Genomic DNA, 26,709 nt, shown 5'->3' on the forward strand with positions numbered 1-26,709 from the left:
GAGACATTTAAGGTGTAGCTGGAGTTTTGGCTTCGTTTTCTCGTTTCCCCCTGTTTCCATTCACTTTTTAGAAAAACATTTTTTTCTTTTAACCTAGACGGTCTGTCGCCGGTATTTTTTCCTTTTACATAGATATATATACATTTATTTTCTACTTGGATTCCTAGAGGGAATCAAACGAGCTCCTCAAACGCTTCCAGGAATAAAGTCCGGGACGCTTGGAGGCAACATGACTGTCGCTCAGCGGTTTTTCATCTTTCTCTGCGCCACCACCATGACTTTCAACTGTAAAGCAGGTAAAACACTCATTAGTTGCTCTCCCAGTTTTAATAATAGTCTACATTCAAAAATTATTCGGTTAAAGTGAACCTGTCAGTGAGCGTACACAGCCCGTCAAACCAGACTTTAATTAGCATGTTTTAGACGCACGCGCGTTATTCGTTAACCGAGCGTCTCGGGCTCTCTAACAGCTTGCTCTTTATTAGCCAATTAAATTAAAGCACTTTTGTGGTTATAGTTTGTGTGTTTTTGCCCTTGTAAAAAATAATAAATTAACGCATAAGTCATATAATATTTTAATTTTAAATGTGTGTATTTTTATTTTTATTTATTTATAGTTATTTCTGTCTCCGCTTTCCTCTCACCTTATCCGGGAATCCCACCCTGAGGTTTCTTCCTCTTCAAGGAGCTTTTCCTTTCCGCTGCACTAATAGCACTTGGTGAAGTGTTACTTTAAGGGTCTTGACCCTATTACATTTAGTGGTATTATTACTATTATTATTATTGTTATTATTATTGGCATGTAATGAATTATTGCTATGAGTAAACGAATTGGAAAGCACATTAAACTTGACATCGGTGGGTTAGGGTAGTTATCTCCAAGGATCTGGCTAATTCAGAGAGCTCTTTGGAACACATTCGCTGATGTCTTTCTGTTTGAGTATAAATTCAGAGTATATTTCTTATTCTTATGACTTCACTCAGTCTCCCTCGATTTTACCAAGTGCACCTTAACGGTTAGTTTGCGCTTAAAGAGGTTGTCTTTCACTGTACAGGTGCGCAGCGCAACCAGCGACAAGTTGCGGGGGAACCTGCGCAAGTGAAAATGTCGCAACGACAGAGCTGAGGCAAAATTTAAAAGCATGTCTCATAGAATTTAAATTAAATCATCTCCTCCATTATTTTTGATTCCAGGACATCTGTCTAAGATATGATATCCCCCATTATGTTGCGTCACTTTGCATAAAAAGCCTGTGCACATATACTGTAATCCGAAGAAAACGTCAGCGTCACATTTTCAACGCTGAGCAGCTGCACTTTATTGTATGATTGTAAGATAAATCCAAAGATGCATTCATTTTTATGACAAATGAATTTAAAATGAAACATTCATATTTATAATCATGTGTTTAAAAAAAATACTAGGAATCACTGCTGTCCTTTCCCATGCCCAGTGTGGATATCAGCGCATTTTACTACACCCTAACACTCCATGTGTGGGTGGTGCCCAGGACATTTTGCATATGATTCAAGAGCATTTCCAACCAATCTAATAGTAAAAACAGAGGTGGAGGGGGAATGTGAGGCATGTTCTCCAGTTCATGTACAGTCAGGTGATTTTCATGCTGGATATTTCCCTGATTTGGCGCAATTAAATGATTTCATTTTTCCTAGGTGTTCCTAGGTGCATTCTTGCAGGATAACCCTGCAAGAATGACATTTTCCGTGAGTTTGCTGGTAATAAATCTGATCATCTGTTTTTGGAGATGACTTTCCCAAATTACTGCCAATCAACTACCATTATTGAATATCAAAAGCACAAAAAAATTATACATGTAATGATGTATAATGATGACAACAGTTACAGCTTTACAATCTTCAGCTTCAGTCCGAGGTATTACAAAACACATCAGTGTCACAATGAGTGGCACAAGGAACTGATTGCAGACAGCAGCGAGTGTTGTGAAAGAGTTCGTGGGAAATGTCATTTCTGGCTTCGGTGTTAGCCCACTGCGATCGTTTCTGAACAGCATTGATCATTTATGCAAAGCTGGGAGTAACAGCTCTTCTTATACCTGCAGATTATCAACTTCCCGAACCAACAGACGTGACATATAGGTGGGATGACCAATTTCAAGTGAACGTGTCCTGGTCCTGGAAGAAGCCGGACAATCTCCCGAAAAACTGTACAGTCAAATATGAAGTATTGAGATATGGACTACCACAGTCAGTTGAGGTAATATGGAACTGAAAGCCAGCAGTGAGACAGGCTGACATTAGATTGGTGAAACAAAGTTTTAACCTAAAGAGAAACATAATTAATTTTAAAAATAAAGTTAATTTTACTCAGTTATAATAGTGGGCTTTGAAATAAAGCTAGTGAGTTGGATTATGGGAAGCCCAGGATTTAGTACCTCAGTCTGGTCAGTGTGTTTCTCAACAGTGTCATACCTCCTGTAACAGGTTTGAGCGCTACTTTAATGGTAGCGTTTTGTGAAACGGCCGTGTGCATTTTTTTATTCCCTCATTCATTTACACTCGGCTCTTAAAAATGGTCATTACCAAAATCCTGGACAAAGGATGCTGAACATGTTGCTCCCAGACAGGAGGAAAAGAGGAGGACCTCAGAGCAGGTCCGTTGAGGAGATACAGAGGGTTGGTGGGAAAGAGGAGGGTGCTAGAAATAGGGTGAGATCCAGGTACATGATCTGGTGTGGTAGACTCTAATGGAAGCAGCCAAAGAAAAGAAGATCTACAAATGTATTTGGTCTTAGTTCTTATTAATAACTGTTTTATCCATAGGTAATGACAGCTTTCAAATCTATAAAGAATATCCACTTGACCTATCTGGCATTTTTTTCATGTACCATAAACCTACTATCATCAAACGTATGGCAAATTAGTCCAAACATGTTTATTAACAGTATGAAAACAAACACAATATTAATCAAATTATAGTTTTTCACAATGGTGAATTTATTGACCTGATAAGTAAAAATAAATAAATAAATAAAACATCATTTATATTGAACAATACAGCGCTGTAAATAACCCCAAAGTTAAGTTAAAAAAAAACCAAAAAAACGGCATTTATCTAAAAATATGTTTTCTATTTATGAAAATAAAGTGCCCTTAAAGTAGATATCAGACAGAGTGCTGGAGAACTAAGAATTATTTAAATTTCACTAATTTTTTATTTTATTTTTCCAGTCAGGGCTCCGAAGCCTGGTTAATAATATCCCAGTGAAGTACTTCACAGAAGATACACACTCTGATCACTGGAATATCAGCATTCAAGCTGTTCTAGATCCTGAGTGTAGTCACTGGAAGAAAAGCAGACCTGTGATCAAAACCATTAAAACTACAAAGCCCCGCCGTAAGTACCAGAAAGCTAAAATGCTGATATATAATAACTTAAGTCCTTCTAGAATTAGGTTTTTTTTTAATATATGTATGTATGTGACTTAATTCTTTTTTTGCACTTACAGCCACATTGGTGACGGACTTCAGATGTTCACTTGAGTCTAAGAGAACAAAGTGTTTCTGGAAACCAGTCAATGAGTCAGTCAAGCTGAACATCTTCTACAGGTGAGCATAAAAGCTGCAAACAACACATGAAATGAAATTCAGTCTCTGTGTGGAGTGAAATTCTATCTAAAGAACAATTATAGGATTAGTGCCGTGAATCAGCACATCATTAGTCAGGGGTTCTGTGAAAATGAACTACTGCAATACATTTCTATAGCAGTACTCTATGTATGGATGTTACAGAGTGAAGACTTTTATTTGCGCAGTCAATCCAAAATATCAGATATTATTTACCCAAATATTGGACTAATGTTGGACAGCTGAATGTTAATCTGGGAACTTTGAAGGAATTACATGAGCCATAATCTGAGTCACTGGCTGAAGTGAAAAAGCTTTTTAAGTTTTTCACTTCTCTTGTTAACTCCTCATTCTGTCATTACAGGACTTCAGAGAAACATGATCAAATCAGAGCATGTGATTGGTCCACCAGCCATGAAAAGGATGTTTGTTATCTAAACGTGAATAATCTTGAATTAGGCATCTATGTGCTCGTGGAGACTGAAACTGGACGCAACACCCTCAAACCTAAATTTGGTTGGTGTTATTTTTAATTTTTTATTGTTAATGTCATTCCAAACTGTGGAAATGAATATGAAATGTTAAGGTGGTTTTTTTTAACCAGTGTTTCGTTATCTCCTCAGTGACACCTTTACCAAAGATGAATATCGCAGAAGATGAAGGCAAACTCTCCCTGACATGGGAACATCCAGGTCCGGCTGTTGGAAAATGTAAATTAAACTATAGTGTCAGCATCACAGAGTGCAGTAACGTCAAAGTAAGTTCTCACATTGTGACGTTCTGCTTAAGTGTTTTATGAGACACTGGAATAATCTCATAGCTGAACATTTATATCAAATATCAGAAAAAAAAAATCATATTTGTCTGTCTTAAATCCAGATATTATGTCAATGCTACAGTTGTTCCATACTGACAAAGTGCAACATGGGTTTTGTGTGCTTCTTATTTTTCAGACTCTCCACACTATAGAGCCACCTCTGAATATCACCTATAACAAAAACTGCCAATACAAATTCCAATACAGTGTGCAGACTGTTCGATACTGCATCTTAGTGTCCAGTGACCTCAGTGAAGTCATAACTCACGGTAACTGTCTAACCAGTATTACTAATTATTACTACGAGTATATTTAAATAATTATATCTACATTATCAAGCGATCCCATGATGTGCACACAGAGTTGTATGTTCATGTTTTCATCATGTACTAATCACATCACTGACAGCATATTGATTCAATGATTAAAGTTTCACTTCATCTATAAATTTTGTGTCAAACTACATGTTGGTGCAGATATTGTAATGTAGGCCAAATCAGTGTAAGGCTGCAATCGGAAATGCACCAATTAGTGTATAAAGTTCTGTGGGTGGGTAAAGTCGGGTCATTTTAATAATGACTCATCAACATTAGGAACTTTTTTCTTTTTAATTTACAAGAAAATGACTCACAGCCACTTGGACAACAAGGAATCAAAGCAACAAATTCTGCAAAACTCTTAATAAGAAACAGTCACACACACTGTTGTATCCTAAACAGTATATTTTAAGGATCACACATTAATCTAACACACTCCATAAAACAAATAAATAAATAAAATGCCTGTGTCTGATGTTGCAGTGCACCGTGCTACAAAAAAAAGAGTTTTGCAGGTGCTGGCTCACATATTCGAGCTATGTTGTACAACAGGAACACGGCTAAAAGCAGAAAATCCCAGCATTCATGTGATGGGTGGTTGAGCTATCTGTTAGCTAGTGAAAGCTCTATACAGCCTTGCTTTTTAGCTGTTCTCCATCGTGTCTAATGGCACATTTTAAAATGAATTTACAAAACTTATTGTTTGGAAACTTTGGAGCACTGAATTGGGATCATCAATTAGAAATTATACACTAGCAAACCACTGTGATACACAATATTATGTGCAACACAATGTGCAAAAAGGTTGAAAATCTCCTAAAAGCTTTACCAGGAAGTCTCTCTTGTTCACTCCAGGGGAGAATAGGTCTCCAGATGAGATGCTGACTGTGATCGCCATCGTCGTCCCAATTATTCTTTCTGTCTGCGTCATTCTGTCCTGCTACTGCTTCCAGAGGTATGTGCCAGAACCATTTTCAGAGTGGCAAAAGTGAATGTTTGTGTGCAAGTGCAGGTTTTGCAAAATCCATGTTTTAAACAATTATTTTGCACAGCATACAGTATTGTTGAGTTGATTTAGTGAATGTCAGGAATGATTTGTGCAGTAGCCTCATTGCACTCAGAGAGACATTAAAAGATTAATGTCAAAAGAAGCTTCTCCTACTGCGTCTGTCAAGCAACAGTTAACCAAATAAACACTACTATGGGAGCTACCTGAGGAGGTTTCTTCTTGTAAAAGTTTTTTTCTCCCTCCTCACTGTCAGTAAATGTTTGCCCCCGGGGAGAGGGCTGAGTTTCGCTTTGCTTTTCATGTAGTCTTAAAAAAATATCTCCTGATGTGATTTTGGTGTAATTTGATTTTATAAGAAAAGAAGATAATAGAATTGATAGACCATGGCGAGTGGCTACTCTTGAGGACTGGTGTTTAATCAGTAAACAGAATGACGATGCCTCTGAGTGGAAAAGTTGACAAAACTGCCCCACCTGTAGCCGCAGGCAGGTAGGTGTGGCCTGCAGCAAACACGTAGCAAATAGCAGAAGGCTTAGTCATAGGCCCAAATGATTAAAAACCTCTCACCCTCTCCTGCCAGATTGTGCCTTTATACACACAGACACAGCAGAAGTGAAAGCACTATAACCTCCCATAGTGCTATGAACTCATATGACTTAGCAGCTTAGTTTATTTACTCTAAGAAAAGCTTTCACACATTTTTATATCATAACTTTATTGAGTCTGTGGCGTAATCTTTTGGCAGGGTAAAATAATAAAGGTTCAGACTAGAGCCTGGCCTATACAGGATCTTTAAAACTGATATTCATATTTGGTATTTTAAAAATCAGATATTCTGTTTGTTGTCAAAACGTAAATAGATTTCTTTTACATTTATGTAGTCACTTATTTACTCTTTTGTGCTCTACATGACTCTGGATAAGCTGGTTGTTGTGTTTGTGGAGTGTTGCCAAGAGGGAAGATTCAGAGTGCCCTCTGGTGAAGAAACTCTGTTATATCATGGCATGGTTATGGGGTGTTTTTTCCCATGTGTCATTTATTGGCTGCTATTAATGCCAATGCTAATAGATAGGCAAGTAGCTAATGTCAGCTGGTTATACTGACCTGCTGATAAAACAGTCAGGCTCTAGCTGAGACCTAAAGTGATTCTCCCAGCACCACAGACTGGTGTGTCAGGTAGAGCTGCATTGATAAAATAGGTAAAAATATGACCTACTCTGCCATTTCCCAGCTGTGGATTTGTATTCATGGACCTACTCGACTAGCTGTGCATGATCCATAGTTGGAAATAATATTTATCTAATACTGGAGCTTCATATCGTAGCTGTGGGAACATCTCAAGTTACAAAACATACTGCTGTGACAGCCTCTTTCTGCGCTCATCCTGGCTATAGAATTTTAATATTTTATTACTACTATAGTTATCTAACTATTTAGTACTAGCAGGTAATGAGGAGTGAAGGACTTTTTAAAACTGCTGCTTTAGCAAAAGTAGCAAAAGAATACTTCACATGAAACTGTATTACTGTAAAATTGCACATAAAGTATCAAAAATCAAAGGATTTACTTTGCAGAAATATGTTTTCCATCAGTGCTATATGAATTAATATTATTGCTGCAGATATTTAAGGTTGGGCTTATTCTAAACACTTTCTTTCATATACATATTCTGTTTAATCTACACGAATGCCTCATATCCTATCAAATCATAGGTTTTCATCATGATTTTAAAATGTATTTTAATATTTATCTATTCAAAAAGAATCAGAGAATTGATTTAAGAAAATATCTACGGTGGGATTAAATAATTAATGAAAAATGAAGGTTTTGTATTAGTAAAATAGCTGGTTTAATTGTGCATTAAGTCAACCAGGGGGTTTCTCAGAGATATTAATCTGAAAGTGCCGGTAGAACCATCACCTGGTCAGCTTGCTTAACTTTATTAAATTTAAAAGTTTCTTACATCACGCATGTTGGCCAAAGTGGTCACTAAGAAAAAAAACTTTTCTCTTACAATGATAAATGAGAGCGCTAACTCTTATTTCCACAACTCTTATTTCTGGTAACTGATCTCATTGCAGTGAAAGCAGAGCCAGCAACAGCTTAGCTAGCATGCTAATCTCTTGTCAGTCTTCCATCAAACACCAAAGATTTACCCACAATGCACATGTACAAAAAACCAACCAACTGGAAGCTGCTGAACACCTACCCGTCCAGATTTCAGTGGCTTCAGTGTTAATTCTGCTTCCAGAGAACATATCCACTGGTGGCCACAAGATGGCAGTGGTGTAAAGGATGGGTCCAAGCATGCATGTTTGAGGAGAGAGAGGTCTGCTTTTTACAGTTCACCTGACATGCTCTGCTTGTGTTGTTTTTCCTGACTGAATGCCAGTGAAACATGTAAAAGGTGCAACATGTTTTCATATAAGATTTAAGATCTTTAACAATTAGTTAAATACTTAAATAAAAATATAATATTTTTCTTGATAAGAATTAATGACAAAAATAAAAACTATATACTCCTGTAGACACTGTCTTGTAAGAAATCCAGATTTATAATAAATGTTGATAAAACAGCAAACATGCAGACACACAGAAATAACACTAGACCTTCAAAGAGTCCCTGTTTTTTACACGAACTCCACCATCTTCCTTTTCTGCTGCTGTTTTCTTGGAGAAGGTGAATTGGTTCACTTCAAGACATAAAAACGACTCTGCTTTGAATCTCAGTTGGTGTTATCTTACCTGGCTAAAATACTGGAATAAAAACCAAAGAAACCTAGTTCTCACTTTTGGTTCTTGAAATCAATGAAAGAACTTGCAGGTATCTGTACTACTTCCCTGAAAAGTTTGTTCTAAGTATTTGAATGATGGTTTAAATTTTCCATATGACGTTGTGTAACATGATTTCACACCACAAGGTACTTCCAAGGTATTTCCAGTGTCAGAGTCACGCCTAAACATGATGTGTTGGGGTTTTTTGTGTGTGTGTGTGTGTGTTGCAGGAACAGGGAAATCTTTTGTCCCAGGATACCTGATCCTTCAACAATATTCAAGGAAATGATGATGACTGGAAACAGAGATTCTAAGGTATATACTTGGAAAAAAAAAGTCTAGTCAAATGCTCTGTCCTCATAAATACTCATTTTTACACTGCTGTGTTTTTCAGCCCATCCCTGGAAATCTGTACACACCGGTGCCAGAGCCCACTGAGCACATCACCCTTGTATCTGAAAACACGGTTCCTCAGGAAAACTCCTAATCATACATGTTCGGAGGAATGCTCGCAGTGCAGGTGGACTTGAAGGAACATGTACATAGTAACTTAACAGCAGGTTGAAAACATTTAGTTTCACTTGCCTTTTTTCGGTTGAAAGTTTCATACCTGTTGCAGGTCTGACGTGTACTGTGTGTCACCTCTGCTGCACTGGTGAACACCTGTGTCCGTGTTTGCATAAAAAGGAATTTCACCTGCTAATAAGTAACTCTGTGGGACAGTGCAGATCCACGCTGATTGAGCGTGCTGTGGACAGGATAAAGAAATGCAGTAAATCTTCGGAATTTGCTTCAGAAAAGCTGCCCGACCGTGGACCCAGAAATGTGACCGGGATTGATATCCTCATGCTGAGGCAGAGGAAGATAAGGGGAGGCTTTGCATTCCCGTTGGAAAGAGAAGACCAGAGGAGGCTGATTAATCTGGAAACAGTTCTAGTGGTAACAAGAGCTGACTTTTCCCTGGATATCTGCTCTAACTTATAAAATGGAAAGAAAAACAAATGTAATCTTGTCACAACATGAACCTTATTTGTACAAATGAAAATTTGACTGCCATCCTGAGTCAGCTGCGCAGGAAATTAACTAGGATGCAAGGTTTTGGTAGCAGAAAAGCGTACGCCTCAGCCCCAAACTGTAGAAAGCACCTCGGGATGAGAGCACACTGCTGGGCTTTAGTGCTGGGTGACTGCGACAGCCTACGTATACTTCTGTTTTACCATTGTTGGTGCATGTGAAAAGAACTTTCACCTTGTCCGTCTAAATATTCACTTGCATGAACTCTGCTGGCAGACACATTTTGGATGGCATTTTCTTACTAAAGTTAAGCTGTATAAAAGACCTTCGATGTGGCATTAAGAGTTTTCTGTCTTTGTACAAAACTTTCAAACTTTGTAAAGAGAGAAGTGATGTAAGTACTCCAAGAACTGTAAACATCTGAACATATAATAAAATAATTACAAACTTCGACGTCACACTGTCAACTCTGTGTAGCGCTATTTTGACTTGGCATTTAACACAACCAAATGGAAATATCACCTTGAGAGGGAAATGCTCTTCCTTGAAAAGGAAGGAAGGAAGGAAGGTGAAGTCCAAAGTAGCTCTAGGGGAAATGGGGGGCTTCCAACATATCTTTTGAGCTTTAGAGACTTTTTGAGAGAGATTAAAAACATGGATTTTTTTGGGGGAGGGAAACGTGTGTTGATCTGTGTTTTGGATGTGATAACGTGGAACCCGCTCAGCCTTTCTTGTAATAGTTGCTCAAACAGAAATGAGCAGCTTGTCTCAGCATCTGGATGTGTGTATTTTCAGTGGGCAGGTATTAACCTAAATCATTAACATGTTTTTGTTCCTGAAAGACAGTAACAAAAAAATCATACCCATTGTAGACTAACTTGGTGGTTGCAGGGAGATACTCCCTGAGGATAAGTACAGAAGCTCAGTTTTTCAGCTTGTTCTTAAAACAATAGTCAGGTTCCTGTATGAGCACTGAAACAGGATCTCATGATGTAAGTGACGAAGGGCAGAAAATTAACACTCTTTCTAAAGCTTATATGACACTGAGTTTGGGTTTTTTATCATTTTTTTAATGCTCAACCTATTTTTCCCTTTTTGGCTGCTGTGAAGTCATAGCAAACAAAAATAGGCTTTAAATAAACTGATGCATTTGCATGAAATGTTTAAAAAGCGGGGCAGCACGGTGGCACGGTGTTTAGCACTGTTGCCGCACAGCAAGAAGGTCCTGAGTCCAATTCCACCGTCAGGCCGGGGTCTTTCTGTGTGGAGTTTGCATGTTCTCCCCGTGTTTGTGTGGGTTCTCTCCGGGTACTCTGGCTTCCTCCCACCGTCCAAAGACATGCAGCTTGTGGGGATAGGTTAATTGATTAATCCAAATTGCCCATAGGTGTGAATGCGGGAGTGAATGTGAGTGCGAATGGTTGTCTGTCCCTGTGTGTTGGCCCTGTGACAGACTGGCAACCTGTCCAGGGTGTACCCCGCCTCTCGCCCTATGACAGCTGGGATAGGCTCCAGCGCCCCCCGCGACCCTGAAAAGGATAAGCGAATGGATGGATGGATGTTTAAAAAGTGAGGCCAGTGCAATGGTGTCGTAAACCTGCACTTTGTTCAGCAGGGGGAGTGGTTGCAAAAAGAAGTCTCTATAAAGGTTTTAGGCTGGGCATGTGGGTGCTGTATGAGCACACAGTGTCTGTTTATCAGTCAGATCCAGCCCTGCTCAGCTGATTTCAAAACACTGAGATGACAATGACAAAGAACTTTTTTTTACCCCACTAAACCATGTATTGTGCCACAGACGACAGTCCATTTTTATAAGTCTTTGCTCGAAGGCATAAGAGTGGCTGTCCATGCTCTTTCTCTGGTCAGACATCAGTTACTTCATTACTTACACATAGCTAGTAGTGGGTTGAACCTCTTTTTGCCATCAGAACTGCATCAGTTCTTCATTGCATAGATACAAGGTGCTGGAAACATTCGTCAGAGATTCTGGTCCATATTGACACAACAGCATCAAATCTGCAACAAATTTGTTGGCCGCACATCCATGATGTGAATCTCCTGTTTAACCACATCCCAAAGATGCTCTATTAGACAGCTGACTGTGATGTCCATTTGACTCATCGTTTTGTTCAAATTTAAGTTTACGATGTTTTAGACCAGTTGGGCTTTGTGACATGGCGTGTTATCCTGCTGGAAGAAGATGGGAACACTGTGGTCTTACAGGGATGGACATGGCCTGCAACAATTCTCAAGGAGGCTGTGGCATTTGGCTAAAAAAAAAAAAAAGCCCAAAGTGTCCCCAAACCATGACACCACCACCAGAACCCTGAAATACCCATACAAACCAAGATGGATCCACGCTTTCATGGTATTTGTTCCAAATCTTGACCCTACCCCTCAGATTGTTGAAGAAGTCTTTTGACCTTCCTCATTTGCACATCCTCAATTGCTCTCCTCCCCCTCCTCTCTCTCAGGAACATATTTCATTGGTCAACATAAACCAACCACACGTAGCATGAAGATAATGGACATATAAGTACATAGTTTTATGTGGGTGTCAAACATTTAACCTGTTTGCTATCACGAACGTGTGTGTTTGTGCTTTCAGTTTTTGAGAGGACTAAGGAATAAGACTGATGGGCAGAAAAGCAGAAATCTCAAACACGTTTTATTCACAATAGCACAAAGAAAACATATCAGATGAGTGAACTGAGACGCTTTACTATTTCATGAAAAGAAAAATATGAACTCAGTTTGAATTTGTTGGCAAAAAACTTGAAAAGCAAGTGTTACTGGAACAGCTCGCATGCAGATGGATGCAGCGCATTTGTTCCACCAGCTGTTTCCAGCTGGATTTTTAAAGCAGCAGAGTTCCTCCGAAGAAAAGATTCTCAAGGTTCCCATTTACATCTGTACTGTTAAACAGTGTCTCAGCGTTTTTTGGAATATGGCACCACAGCGGCATTTACTCAGAAACTGCAGATATCTACGAAAACTAGTGAGGCACGCAGCGAGGAAACTACTGTAATAGTCACCTCATACATGACGTGACCTTGCTTCCCACCTGCAGTCAAAATTAAATATAAAACGGCCATGTGTGACTCTCTCACTGTCCCGTTTCTTTGACTACACCAGCTAAGAATGACATGAGAGGTGTTATTTTTCTATCTATTTTTTAAAACTAATGTATCAACAATTAAATTAGGTCTACAGCCACAGCATGCACCGCTAACATGTAAAAAACATGAAATATGTTTCAAGTTTCACAAGACATCATTATAATATTATTCGCATGCACCAAGGTGTAATGGTCATAGATGGTAGCTTTGCAAAACAGAAAACTGTCTCTTAATGTTGCGACATGATGAAACATCTCAAGGTTACAATAACAATAGCATGTGTTGAAAGCAACAACAGATTACAAAGACCGTAAAGAAATTCAGTAACTCAAGCCGCAGCTGTTGTTCCCGTGTGCCTTTTGCTCATAAATACGTGATCACACTCAGGTCCAGGTCCTACAATGCATCACAAACTAAAAACGCAATGACACAACATTTCACACTGATAAACTTGGATAGAACAGCATAACAAGAAATCTGATGGCGTTGTCTTCTTAAATAACTGAACAAAAATACAGTAAAAATAACGTTTTAATCCTGTTGGAGTGATGCTTGTGAATGACTTGTGCAAACCTAGTGCTGCTAGCTATCTATCCCTGCTTGGCTGCAAGAAGACCATGTTAGTCTACAACTGGTGCAGAGATGCAGAGCCTGATGTAAGCACATGGTTACGCTGTGTTGGTTTAGGATCTAAAAGTTTGTTTTTCTCCGTTCAAACCCTATCAGATACTGAAAGAAAGGGTTTGTGTGTATATTTAAAAACGCAGAGTTTCTGTGTATTGTGACCTTTTATATATAGCTCATTTACAGTAGTTTGGTAGTAGGAGCAGTAGCAAAGAGTAAGAACTGTAAAAAGCATATTTTATGACGTTACAACAAAGGTGCAATAGGTGACTTACCTCAGTTCTCCCATTCCCTGTCCAGATTTTTCATATCCTAAGCAATGAATTGGTAAGGAATAAAGCAGTCTCTCTTTTGTCTTTTTGCTGGAAGAGGACAGCTGCCCTCTTCAGATATCTCAGGCAGTCGTGTGTAAATACTTCAGGAAAGTAAACACTCGGAAAGCTCCTGGACCAGACAACTTTCCAGGTCGCGTTTTCAAAGCATGTGCCCACCAGCTGGCAGATGTCTTCACAGACATTTTTAACCTTCCCCTGCTCCAGTCTGCTGTCCCAAAATGTTTTAAGAGGACCACACTGCCCTCTCTCACCTGGACCAGAAAAACACATACGTGTGGATGCTGTTCATAGACTACAGCTCCGCCTTCAACACCATCATACGATCCAGACTCGTCATGAAACTCCGTGACCTGAACATCAGCTCCTCCCTGTGCAGCTGGATCCTGAACTTCCTGACAGACAGACATCACCTCATCCACACTCACACTCAGCACAGGTGCCCCCCAGGGATGTGTGCTCAGCCCCCTGCTGTACACCCTGTTCCCCCACGACTGTACAGCAACACACAGCTCCAACACCATCATCAAATTTGCAGATGACACCACCATCATCGGCTGCATTTCTGATGGAGATGAGATGGCATACAGGGCAGAGGTGAGAGCCCTGACATCATGGTGCAGCAACAACAACCTGCTGCTTAACTTCTCCTGGATTACAGGAGACTGCAGAGAGGAGGCCACCCCCCACCCACATCGAAGGAGCAGAGGTGGAGAGAGTCAGCTGCTTCAGATTCCTGGGCATCAACATCAGCGAGGATCTGAGCTGGTCACACCATGTTGGTGTGATCACAAAAGCAGCAAGACAGCGGCTCTTTTTCCTGCGGCGCCTGAGAAGATTCAGAATGAACCCCAGAATACTTACAAACTTCTATCGATGCACCATTGAAAGTATTCTGACTGGCTGCATCACCACCTGGTACAGCAGCTGTAATGCTCTGGACCGCAAAGCTCTGCAGAGGGTGGTGAGATCAGCACAGCGCATCGACAGGACTGAACTGGCAGCCATGCAGGATCTCTATAGACAGCGCTGCACGAGGAAGACGCAGCGGATCCTCTCCGATCCCAGCCACAGACTTTTCACACTCCTGCCGTCCGGCAGGCGGTTCAGGAGCATCCAGACCCGCACTACCAGACACAGAGACAGTTATTACCCACAAGCCATCAGACTTTTGAACTGCTGATATTCCATACACATCACTACACACTAACTACAATTACAGGACTCTGCACACTGTCACTTCAACAAATGCCACTTAAATGCTCATTGTACAACTTTGCACAACCTGTAAATACTCTTGCACAAACTTGTAAATACCAACTCGACTCAACTCTCTAATATTTAATACTTTTTTCTCTCTTTTTCTGCACACTTTCTATATGCTCATGTAAAGCTGAGGAGCACGAGCCAAAGGATTTCATTATGGATAAATGCGACTACACTGTTTATCTGTACATAACAATAAAACGTGAAACTTTGTCCAAGCCAAACGTTTTCACATACTTACAGACTACCTGCAGGTCTTAACACGTTCTCACTCCACACAGCACATTCTACCTGCTGTTGCATGATACAATTGCAAGGGTTTGCCCTGGGGGACCAGCAGCAGCCAATGTTTGTTTGTTTTTTGTCTTTACACCCCTGTTTGTTAGATTTTGTTTGAAAATTGGTTAGAGTTCTGAAACTTACAAATGTGTCTTAGTAGTTGTGGAAAGGTTTAACATAGATTATTTATTTTACATGAAAAAATAGAATATGTGTACTGAAAAATATGACTTCTAAAAAAAGGAAGAAAGCACAACATTGCCTGTCAGTGCGTGCGTCAGCGTGTCTACATCAGAAGGAGGAAGCGCACCACCCACTTCCAGCCTCCCACTATTTTTCTGTGCCTTCCTCCCAAGAAGCTGGAAGCGAAAGTAGATCAGAGGCATGGGCAGACGTCTCTCTGCTTTTGTCTTCTGAACAACTGTGACCACACAGAGTCTGAGAAGCAGGGGACCCCGTTTCAAGAGCGCTTACCCCTCTCTCCTCACAACAGAAACTCAGGAGATAGAAAGTTTTCAGGGAGAGAGCTGAACACACGGGATCAGCAGGATGTTCCCAAGTTTGTTACTTCTGTGCTGCCTGTCTCTGACGATCGAATCCAGTCACGGTAAGACGATCTACACCCCCAAGCTTACAATAAATTTACCTGGGTTCTTTTTATTGCCTGCTTCTTTGACACCTTTTCCCAGTTTTCTCACTGGGCTCATTTGCGGTGATTCCCACTAGTGACGTCACGTCTGGCATTCGTCACTGTGTAGCGGGACAGTAAAACAGACTTTGTAAAAAGAGAAAATTTTGTGGGAGCATGTGTTTCGTGTAAATCGCGCATGTAAATCCTCTCGGCTCACCCTCATCTTAGTATTTCCATCCGGATTCTGTTTACGTGACAGAAACAGGAGGAATCAGACTGCCGCGATTATCCACGTAGAAATCTGAAAGCAGGATCGGATCTGGTAAATAGACTGTTCAGCGCCTGCAGCGCCTGGCAGATACGCAGAAGTGTGAATGTTCTCTAAGCCTTGAGGGAAAGATTTTTTCCCTCCTGAGTGACTGGCTCAGCGCAACCGCTTGCTTGGCGAGCCACATAAAGCGTCTTTATTCGCTGCTCCTGCAGATGTTGACTGATTTTCTGTTCTTTCTCCTTCTTCACTAAGGCGAAATCTTACCACCACGAAATGTGTCCCTGTGGAGGATTAATGACTTTGACCATAACGTGACCTGGGTACCACCAGAGAATTCTGTCGGATGCGACTATAAAGTGTCTAGAGATACAAACAAAGTAAACGATGAAGACACTGTAAGTACGCTTATATGTGTATATGCTTAGTTTAAAACCTCGTATATTCATTGTGATTACACAACGTTTATACCCCATAATTTAAAAGTCTTTCATCAGTTAATAACTAATAACTCCTGGAAAAACGGGCTGCTAAGGGGCTGCAAGTAATCTCAACCACCTCCTGGAAGTAGAGGCTCATTATTTGCATACTGCTGAAAAACATTTTCAGATATGAAAAGTAGGTTTGAGTAATTTCTAGATTTTGCATAGACAACCGCTATTTTAAGTTTTGAGGGGAAGACTGTGTTGTGTTACAGCGTACCGTTTCTCCAGCTGCACTCTTGTGGACCTCACATGTTTTAAGCCATGACAGCTATAGCTGTGTGTATGTGTGGCACTGAGTCCTGGGCTTTCTAGGTCTAGTTCTTTCTAGGTGGTAACCGCACCACTGTTGTCTTCACCCTCCACATCTTCTCTCTGCCTTTGGCATTTCTTCTTGTGTTCCTTCTTCCTGATGTTTCTCTCTCGGTATTGCTACATCTATTACTACGATCCTTTTCTTCTGCACGTACACCACAACTATGTTTGGTTGGTTAGCCAGTTCTTCAAACAAAAGATCTGAGATTGGTTTAGACTGTTTACTCAAATTATTTTTTTTCTTTTCTTTTTCTCTAAATAGTCCAATACTTTCTATATTTTGGAGGGGGTAATGAATGGAAACGTATTAAATGTGTCTATCAGAAGTCTTTGTAATGGGTCATCGAGCGAGCCAGTGGTCGTCAGTGAAACTAATCCAGGTAAGTCTCACCACTGACTCTGCTTTATTGTAAAAAATGCTTTTGAGCCACATATGAAGCAAATTGCTGTCTGTGTTTGATTGTTAATCTGTGTCTGTGTCTCTGTTGCTCTCAGAGCTGGTGACAGATTTTCAGTGCTTCGTCCACTCCCAAAACCAAACAAACTGCTCTTGGTCACCAACCGGTATCGCCGCAGATCTCCGTTTCTTCTACAGGTATGTGCTTTTTTATTATGCAGTTTTAAGAAATAGAAATTCAGCATTATGCAGTGCAGGTGGTTTTGTAATTTTGCAACACTTCCTGATAGTCAGTGGTCACTCTGAGCTGAAGTGGAAGTAATGAGCCAGAGTTCAATCAGGGCTAAATTCTTGTGTTTAAATGGCTCTGTCTTTTTTGCCAGCTGCAGGCTGTTTGTTGGGGGTGTGGGGATTTATGCATACAAAACCAAACCATATTTGGCAATGTAACATTAAATGAAGAGGGTTAAGTATTAACTCAAGCCAACTGTAACACGCCGGAGCCCTGATATCCCAGTGGACTGCCGTTTAAGGTCATGTATTTAAATAGGCAAAACATAAGCAAATTAAGTAAACGTCTTCACAAACTTGAAACAAATATGTTGCAAGTAAAAAGAAAAGAAAAAAACAAAAAACAAAGAAACCCAAAAGCAAATACTGAAATGAACTAAAGCAGCACAGCAGGTTTCTGCATGACAATCCATAAAAATGAAGTGATCTTGGACACAAGTGTGGATCATGTATCCAAATGCATTTTTATTTATTTAACTTTTATATTGCCAATCCAGATCATAAGATATGTTACCAGTTTACATAGGAAACCCAAGACCTGCTGAATTGTACAAAGAGAAACTCTGCTGCTCGTTCAGTGTAGTCCTATTGCCCTTTTTGTTTTAAAGGGCACACAGAATTATCATAAATAATAATTTAACACACATATAAGGGAAGTGGCAGCTTCCCACTCTCACTCTCTTTGTCACATCAACAGCAACATGACTTTATATTAAATGTATCAGCCTCACCAAGGGGGAGGGGAAATGTGTCATGAGAGAGCATAAGAACATTTCTTATTAGAATGAACAGCAGGACCCAGTTACACATTAACTCAGTTTTTGCATTGGCTGAACAAAACCAGAATTATTCACCCCTGCTCTTACCTAGAGCTGTCCCAGGGGAGGAACCTGGAGGCAGGTCTGTGCTCTGACACAGAAGTGCTCTTTTAGAGTAAAATGGTAGATTTAATGTGCAGCTTTTGATAGTGATTAAAGGGCACCTGCATTAGAAGAAGGGATTTTAAATTTTCATCCACACTGCCCGGTAGCCAGTGCATCGAAGATAATATTGGAGAGGTATATGTTTAATCCGTCTGGGCCACAGAGCTCCACTGTTATCCATGACCCTGACACTTAAATGAGGTGTTTCTGCTGTAAATAACCTACCAAACCCTGCGAAGTCAACTAACTTAGATAAATGTCTCGCAAGCTGTCGAGCATAAAGTGAGAGGTTTCTGTATAACGAAAGTGGCTCTGTTTTTAACTGGCTAAATCACCACGCTAACTTGTAGTGAACAAGTTCAGGAGCAGAGCATTTTTTTTGTAAATCGGCTATAAGCACCACATTTTCACCAAGTCTTTTATTTACAGCATTTCAAGTGTATTATAGATTCTCTGCTAAATATATACTGGTGTTTTATATGTGCAGGTTGTTAGGCGTGCCTTACTAAAACCACTGAGTGAAGAGCAAACTGTGCCTAGTGTGGGTGAAATTTCTGTTATTAAAGTCTGCAACACAGTCAGCTGTGGTCAAGATATTTTAATTGCTGGATGCAGGAGAGCTAACACACATCAAAAATCACAGTTCTACAGTCATGAGAGCGCTAACCTTGGAATGTCCCAGCGTCCCTTTGATAACATCACACACACTCTCTGTATCTTTTCAGTTACAATAGTCTTTTGTCCCACCCAGGCTGTTGCTGGCCAGGGAAGACTTTCCCACTATCTATTTTCCAGGAAGCACCTGGCACTGGTCTTCTTGGGAGTTTCGTCCTTCTATGCCCTAACAGTTAGAGGTTAACTTAGTGAAACATCGTTAAGCATATCTAAGCAGTTTTCACCAGGTCATATTGACACACACACATCCTTCATCTAAGAAGGAAAAGGTCAAACAAAATCCTACAGTAAAATTCTAAAGACCTAAATCTAAATGTGAGGATAAACTAGAATTTTTCCCCGTTACCCTAGCATTATAAGGAATTATAATCATTATATCCTTATATCATTATAAGGGAATGGGTAGGGGGCGCTCACGGGGATCATTTTTTGTGGAAGAAGAGTCTTATGACCTGTGAAATGCTGCTTTTTATATGAGCACGCTCAGAAGCTGAAGCAGAAAGCACTGCTTAACAGTGATAACTTTAATCTCCAGCAGGAGTTTTAGGTTCAAACTTTTACTTGCAGTATACCCCTCTGATCTTGCTAGACTCGTTGATTGAGATGACCTCTGGGAAGGTTGTATGTACATAATGGCATTCACTTGGAGAGTGTTATTCCTCACTGTCCACTGATTTTGTCAGGATGCTGTTGAAATCATTCAGAAATGTGAGAATTGTGTGTTTAAGTTGTTGCTTCAAATGTGTTATGACTGCACTCTTGTATCCAAAACACAAAGGCTAACTTTCACAATAGCGCATCTATTGCCTCACTCGTCGAGTAGTTCATTGTCAACATAAACTTTTTAAAGTGTCTCAGATAACGAAGGTGACAATGACAGTATTATGTGAACATCATGGTTTGTTACCAAGATGAGACTGAATCCAGAAGTCACTCCTGTTTTGTTAGGTTGCAACAAAGACCCATTTTCTTATGAACTTTTGTCTTCTTTGTTTCCCAGTGACAGTGCAAATAAGGAAGTAAAAGAAACTGTTTAATTATACAGTTTCATAGATGTTAAATTAGTATCTTAAATTAAAATGGTTTTTTTTTGTTTGTTTTTTTGCATCACGAAACTTTACAAAACATTGCATAAAACTGCAGCATCGCTGGTCCACGTAGCAAAAGACTGTAGTTCTCATGAATGCGTTGACACTCTAGGTTTCGACACATTCATGCGTCACAATTGTGTCTAAACTTTGGCACTGTAGGTAAAAATATTGTACATGGTATTGATAACTGGTTCCTGTTACTGTTTCCCACTGGGTGGTTTCTTTGTTAAGCACACTTATTACATTTTGCATTTAAAATATCCAACAAAATGTCACAAGATTAAAGAAATACTTCACATTTTATTATTTTATTTGGTGGCTGAGTCCCACAGTCTATGTGATGCTATTGTTGCACACTCGCAAGAAACACTGCTTATTCCCCTGCTTATTCTATTCACCAGCACTGAGAGGCAAAATCATGCCAGTATCTTATTATTAGTTCATTGTTTTGTCCTTTCCTTTTGGTAAATACCGTGTGTTGGTAAAAAAAAAAAAAAAAATCACCTTTTTCTTTATGTTTACAAGGTCTGAGGATGAGTGGAATGACATCGTCAGTGGAATAGAAGAATGCCCATCGTATACTTACACTGATGGTCTGAGGACTGGCTGTTATCTGCCAGTGAGCATACAACATTCTATATGGGTCTTGTTTAACACAACACTGAACAACAAAACTGTCAGGAACACCTTCCCTAAAGACCTCATTTACTTTGGTAAGCTGTGTAGTGGTCAGTGCTAATTCAGAATTTAAAAGTAATGCGAGGGGAAACTTGTGTTGAAATATGTTGTGCTTCCTCATTCAGTTTCTGGGGTATAAGTTGTTCTTTTTCTCCTTTCTTGGAAATGTTTTAGCTGTTATCATGGTGTGTGTGTGTGTGTGTGTGTGTGTGTGTGTGTGTGTGTGTGTGTGTGTGTGTGTGTGTGTGTGTGTGTGTGTGTGTGTGTGTGTGTGGTGGGGGGGGCATGCATCTGTGTGTATCTAGTACTGCCTAGAACTGCCAACTTTTCGAAAGGCAAAATACACACTGGTTTGCATTTTGATTTGCATTCAAGGCACCTCTGGTTAGCTTGTACTAACTGCAACATCTGTCTGTTATTCTCTGTGCAGTGAGACCACCGCCCCTTAACTGGAAAGTCAAGAAAAGTGGGAATCAATTTAATATTACTTGGTACCCTCCTGAAGTGATTGCACAGGACGAGTGGGAATATATAATAAATTACACTGAGTGTGGTCAACTAAAAGTAAGAATAAAAACAATACTATCTTACTTTGTCTGTCACGTCCATTAGTTTAAAGTAATGTGTGTTATGATTGTGTTAAAAAACGAATAACTGAAAGCACTTATAGAGTGAAGCTGGGGGACACGGTGAGGAGTTCAAAACATTGTGTGGGAGCTCATATAAGACATGGGGTCCTTTGTGTTAAAAGACGTCTGTTAGAGGCTAACTCATATTTCATTGGAAAGATTATATAACCTTTTTTTTTTTTTAACTGGGAAAGTCTTGGAATCCCAGAGGGGGAGGAGGAAGTGGCTAAGGATCAGCTTCCAGGCTCCCCTCTGGAACAGGACTTAGCTTAAATACAATCTTAAGCCATGCTAGCATGATAGCTCTTGGTTTGGGAATACCGCCATCATATCCAGAAAGATATGGAGAAAATAAGGAGATAATTACAGACTTTTCTCCAAGCAGCTAAAGCAGCTTTTTATTAAAAAACTCATCTGTTATAGTGGCGGTTGTTATTATATTTGGCAGAAATTTACAGGGTCCCAAGTGGATGAGCCCAAATTAAATATTTAAATTTGTCCTTGATGGTTACGTGCTGAATTTTGCACACTCACAGATGTTTCTCTCAGGATGAATTTTTAATCAACTGATTCAAGGCTCAAATTAATAGTTTCCCTCAAAAACTTTCACAGAGTCCAATAAAACAAAAAGAAAAAACATCATACCAGCTGGACCGGGTCCCTCACTGTAACTACAGCATGGCTATCAAAGCAGAGAGTGATAAAAAGGGAGAAACACCGTGGACCGACCAACAGTATTTTGGTAAAGTCATTTTCTCTTTTGTCTCTTTTTTTCTAATCTTGTGTTAATAAAAAACAGAATGCAGTGACTTATAATTGTTTTTTTTAATTATAAAGGCCATACATCCTTCTCTGGGGTCGCTCTAGTGCAGGTCATCTGCTAATCAGAAGATAGTTTGGTCCCTGGGTGTGAATGGGTGAATGAAGCCGACATGTTATTTTCTCTATTCAAAAAGCTGAAAAGGAAAAGTAACATCAAAGGCTGAAACATGAAACAGTTTCATTGTTGCTGAAATTAATGCTTATATGTGTTTGCATGCAGAAGCAGACTCAGGCTTCAGTCCATTAGTGTTTCTTGCGATTACAATCCCATTGGTGGTTGCCACCCTGACAGTCCTGACTGTGATGTGTTACCAGAAGTAAGTAAAAAGTCTCTTCTTCTTACTGAATGGATCCTGTTGTTCGTTGGCTTTGTTTTGTTTTTATTTTGTTCTGCTTTTTTGGGGCTGCGCTAACCTCTGATATTTAACTGTCTCTGTGTAGAAACAAGGATACTATCTTTCCCAAAGTACCAGAGCCTCGGGATCTCCTCAGTGATATCTGTGACAACAACAATAAGGTGAGTTTTTTGCTCTTATGTGTACTTGTGTGCTCGTTTCTCCTTTCTTTTTCTTTGTAAGGCCTGATAGTGCATGCTTCTCATAATCACCGAGGTACTACAAATTCTTAGAACTGCATTTGTTGTTGTTGTTGTTTTTTTTCTTTTTTGAATTCCAGGCTACAGTTGGCTTTCTCTTAAACACTATCACATTTCCTTTTCTACTTCTTCTTCTTCTTCCTCTTTTCAGACGGCCCTGTGCAACTTTCATGCCATGGCAGTGGAAGAAGACAACTGTAAAATTGCTCTTGTGGTAGAGCCCAAAATCAGCAAGCCAGACTGGTGATAAGTGCCCGACGTCCCCTCGTGCTCCCAAAGAAGAAGAACAACTAGAAGCAGCTGCTGCTGCTTCAGCACTTTGTATTTAGCGCTGCTAAAATCTGACGCCATGAGTCTCACAGGGAAATACAACACTGCATGTCTTTATCTATACACCCTATGGAGTGACACACAACATATACTAATGCATTAAGTTGATTTTGTATTCACAGCAATGCTCCCATAGCATTTTGATCCCTTATCAACATGCTTTGTTTGCACACCGAATGGTTCCTTTTTTGGAAATCATGTTGGTTACATAATCGAGCCTAACACAGACATCCATTTTAGTGCAAGGCCACAGTATTGCATTGCACCGCCATGCGTCAGACACTGTGAGGCTCTTTGGACCCGTCTGCTACTGCTGCTGATACAGATGAAACAACAACAACAACTGCAACCCCATCGGCAGTAGACAGTAGGCGGCACGGATGGTCGTGAGCTGAGCCTGAATGTTGAGTCAAATCAGAACAGCGTCATCCACGCATGTATCCCAACAGACTTACTACCTTTGTACCGCTTACAGGTCTATGAAAAAGCATTTGCCCCCTTCCCAATTGCCACACTTAAATGTTTTGTCAAGGAAATATTAGCATTAGGTAACACAAGTGAATATAAAATGCAGGTTTTAAATGATGATTTCATTCGTTAAGGAAACAAATCTATCCTAAACTACTTTTTCCTATGTAAAAAAGTAACTAAAAAGTAACTTAAAAATTGTTGGATGGCCTGAAATATGTAAGTGTGACAATCATTAAGTGGGCAAATACTTTTTCACACCGCCCCAATGGTGTCAGTGTCACAGCTTAAATGTTTTTACTTCATATATATGGAAGACTTACTGAGCCAGTTTGCTGTTGACCTGTGAGCACTGTCCCTGTCCAGCTGCCATTAACTGTATTAACTGCCTTGGATTTCTTGCAGCATGGTATGCTGTACATAAGAAACAAAGACATGCCCAGCTTTCTGAGAGTATACAATGTAATGAATGTATCACTTAGTTGCCTACTTTACTAAGAGTAAAAAACAAAAAAAGGGGGAAAAATTGCTGTCTTTTGTTTTAGGCGGCCAGAAGGCTGAAAGGTTATACCCACATGTCCTTATGAATCATCAGCCTCATTGTTTGGTCTGTTAATGGACAATAGTCTGGGAAATACCTCATGCTCTTGGAGGAAGGAAATGGTGAAATTTTTATCAGAAGCAGAGGCTGATGATTTAGCTTTTAACAGCACCATGTTTCTTTAGCAGGCCTTTAACAGAGGATATCAGCCTTGATGAAAGTAACACCCTGTGCTTGTTTACCTTTTTACTTTTTCTCAAGTAAGCTCAGAGATTTAAACCACCTTCTTAAGTTTCTTTTTAACTAATGCTTCCACGTTTGCCCTGTAGCCAGTCACACGGCTGATTCGTCACCTCAGTGGTGCTCACGGTCTAACTTATAGTTTGGCTTCTCCTCCTGGACAGGAGGTCCAAGTGTCAGTCCACTGAAGCTGTTACGTTTCTCTTTTTTATGTGTGTGGGAGGGGCTATAAAGAGAAATACAAATGAAACGCAGTGTAAAAACACAGAAGTCTTTGTGTGATAGTGTTTAAATGTTTTGATGAAATTATTATAGTGTTCAGTACTGAAAATAAGTTTATAATCGACTTTATTTCACTTCCTCTGATCTGTTTTTTTTTTATGTCCCACAAGTAAGATTGTTTTTCATCTTCTTTTCTTTTTTTATGGTTTTTACACATTTCTCATGAAGTATTGAGTCTTTCTCATGTTTGTTTGGGGTCATGTGTGGGACTTCCAGGTAAGCTAACTGAGCTTAGACTCCATGTGGAAAATACAGAAATCAAATTTCTCCTCTAAGTCTCAGCAAAAAAAAGTAAGTATATTTTCTCCATATGTTTATCATTGTGTTAATTTTAAGAAGACTGTATACTAAATAATGCATACTTAATATTGTGTGAAAATATAGATGGATAATAGATAAAGAGAACTAACTGTTTATGTTTCTGTCCTCAACTGTTTCACAAGACAACTTGGACCAAACAAGCCATTTGATGCTGTCTGTCTTTTATTCTTTAAAGTATGCATTCTGGCAGCTTGCTGCACTCTCTGGGACCCTGTTCCAGAAGGGAGGTTCAACAAAACTTCGACTTAAAAAATAAACTCTGAGTTGATTACCTCTGAAATCGCATTTTTTCCCCCCTTCAGTTTTCAGTTCCAGAACAGCTGATCAGAGAAGTTCGATGAACTCTGAGTATATTTACTCTTTCATGTGCGTGTTCAGGATGTTTATTAAGTAGGGAAAGAAAAACCATCATCAATGGAGCTCCATTATCAGGATTGCCCGTGGGTAAATAAACAGCAACGCCTCCGTTTTAATCCCGTGGACCGAGGAATGTAAACACAGTGCAGACTGTGGCATTTATCTTAAAAAAACAAGAGGGGAGAAGAGAGATTGTAATGAGCTTATCATCACTGACAGTACAAAATTTGAATATACAACATATCATTTTCCAGAATGTTTGCTGTTATTTAGTCAGCTTTAATTTTCATTAGATAAAGCCAGAATCCAGGCCAAATTCAAATTTGCCTCCACAATACGCAAACAGCAACAAGTTCTGCTTTTGCTCATCTTTGCTGTACTACGTATGTGGCCGGTCTCTCTGGCCACATGGACAAACACCTGATAGGGGCACAACGTTCTCCACAGCCACTGTTTCTAGATGGCGGGGCAACATGGCGGCTTCTGCAAACCAGCGCCTGCTCCTGTTTATTTTCTACGTTTATGAGAATGCATGAATTTGTTGGCAGAGGTAACTGCACACATTTCAGTGAGCAGGAGTCCAAGATTTTTTTTATGTGTCGTGTGTTAGATTGTTTTTCCTTTTTTTTTTTTTTTTTTTTTTTTTTTTTTACAAATTTCTCACTAAGTATTGAGTCTTTCTCATGTTGAATTGACAGTTTGTTTGGGTTCATGTGTGGGACTTCCAGATAAGCTACTTGAGCTTGGACTCCAGTTTCATGTGAAAAATACAGAAATCAAATTTCTCCTCTAAGTCTCAGCAAAAAAAAGTGAGAAAGTATATTTCCTCCATATGTTTATCATCGTGTTAATTTTAAGAAGACTGTATACTAAATAATGCATACTTAATATTGTGTGAAAATATAGACGGATAATAGATAAAGAAAACTAACTGTTTATGTTTCTGTCCTCAACTGTTTCACAAGACAAACTGGACCAAACAAGCCATTTGATGCTGTCTGTCTTTTATTCTTTAAAGTATGCATTCTGGCAGCTTGCCGCACTCTTCCTGGGCCCTGTTCCAGAAGGAAGGTTCAGCAAAACTTCGACTTTAAAAATAAACTCTGAGTTGATTACCTCTGAGATCGCAATTTCAGTTCCAGAACAGCTGATCAGAGAAGTTCGATGAACTCTGAGTATGTTTGAAATGTATATGTCATGTGCAGATGTAACTGC

General features: G+C 39.6%; 2 protein-coding genes across 2 annotated transcripts; both read left to right on the plus strand.

Annotated features, from left to right (window-relative positions):
• Positions 1-196: 196 nt before the first annotated feature.
• LOC134619974 (interleukin-13 receptor subunit alpha-1-like) lies at positions 197-9,940 on the plus strand. Its single transcript, XM_063465805.1, has 10 exons — positions 197-296; positions 2,082-2,236; positions 3,211-3,376; positions 3,489-3,588; positions 3,971-4,122; positions 4,230-4,363; positions 4,560-4,692; positions 5,596-5,695; positions 8,755-8,839; positions 8,919-9,940. The coding sequence occupies exons 1-10, from the start codon at positions 230-232 to the stop codon at positions 9,009-9,011; spliced, it is 1,185 nt and encodes a 394-aa protein (XP_063321875.1). The 5' UTR covers positions 197-229; the 3' UTR covers positions 9,012-9,940.
• Positions 9,941-15,529: 5,589 nt separating this feature from the next.
• Positions 15,530-25,670, plus strand: il13ra1 (interleukin 13 receptor, alpha 1). The gene is made up of 10 exons (XM_063465817.1): positions 15,530-15,765; positions 16,313-16,455; positions 17,117-17,234; positions 17,350-17,449; positions 20,757-20,944; positions 21,340-21,473; positions 22,151-22,280; positions 22,581-22,677; positions 22,802-22,877; positions 23,107-25,670. Exons 1-10 carry the CDS (start codon positions 15,708-15,710, stop codon positions 23,200-23,202), a joined length of 1,140 nt encoding a protein of 379 aa, XP_063321887.1. The 5' UTR covers positions 15,530-15,707; the 3' UTR covers positions 23,203-25,670.
• The last annotated feature ends 1,039 nt before the right edge of the window (positions 25,671-26,709 follow it).

The sequence above is a fragment of the Pelmatolapia mariae genome, linkage group LG3_W, assembly GCF_036321145.2.
Source record: "Pelmatolapia mariae isolate MD_Pm_ZW linkage group LG3_W, Pm_UMD_F_2, whole genome shotgun sequence".
NCBI classification, from domain to species: Eukaryota; Metazoa; Chordata; class Actinopteri; order Cichliformes; family Cichlidae; genus Pelmatolapia; species Pelmatolapia mariae.

Excerpts from the sequence above, each read along its gene's own strand:
- LOC134619974 (XM_063465805.1), top strand. The coding sequence starts at position 230 with ATGACTGTCGCTCAGCGGTTTTTCATCTTTCTCTGCGCCACCACCATG. Across the intron at positions 4,123-4,229 it reads CACCCTCAAACCTAAATTTG|TGACACCTTTACCAAAGATG; the intron begins GTTGGTGTTATT and ends TTATCTCCTCAG. Across the intron at positions 4,364-4,559 it reads CAGAGTGCAGTAACGTCAAA|ACTCTCCACACTATAGAGCC; the intron begins GTAAGTTCTCAC and ends CTTATTTTTCAG.
- il13ra1 (XM_063465817.1), top strand. The coding sequence starts at position 15,708 with ATGTTCCCAAGTTTGTTACTTCTGTGCTGCCTGTCTCTGACGATCGAA. Across the intron at positions 15,766-16,312 it reads GACGATCGAATCCAGTCACG|GCGAAATCTTACCACCACGA; the intron begins GTAAGACGATCT and ends TTCTTCACTAAG. Across the intron at positions 22,878-23,106 it reads TCTGTGACAACAACAATAAG|ACGGCCCTGTGCAACTTTCA; the intron begins GTGAGTTTTTTG and ends TCCTCTTTTCAG.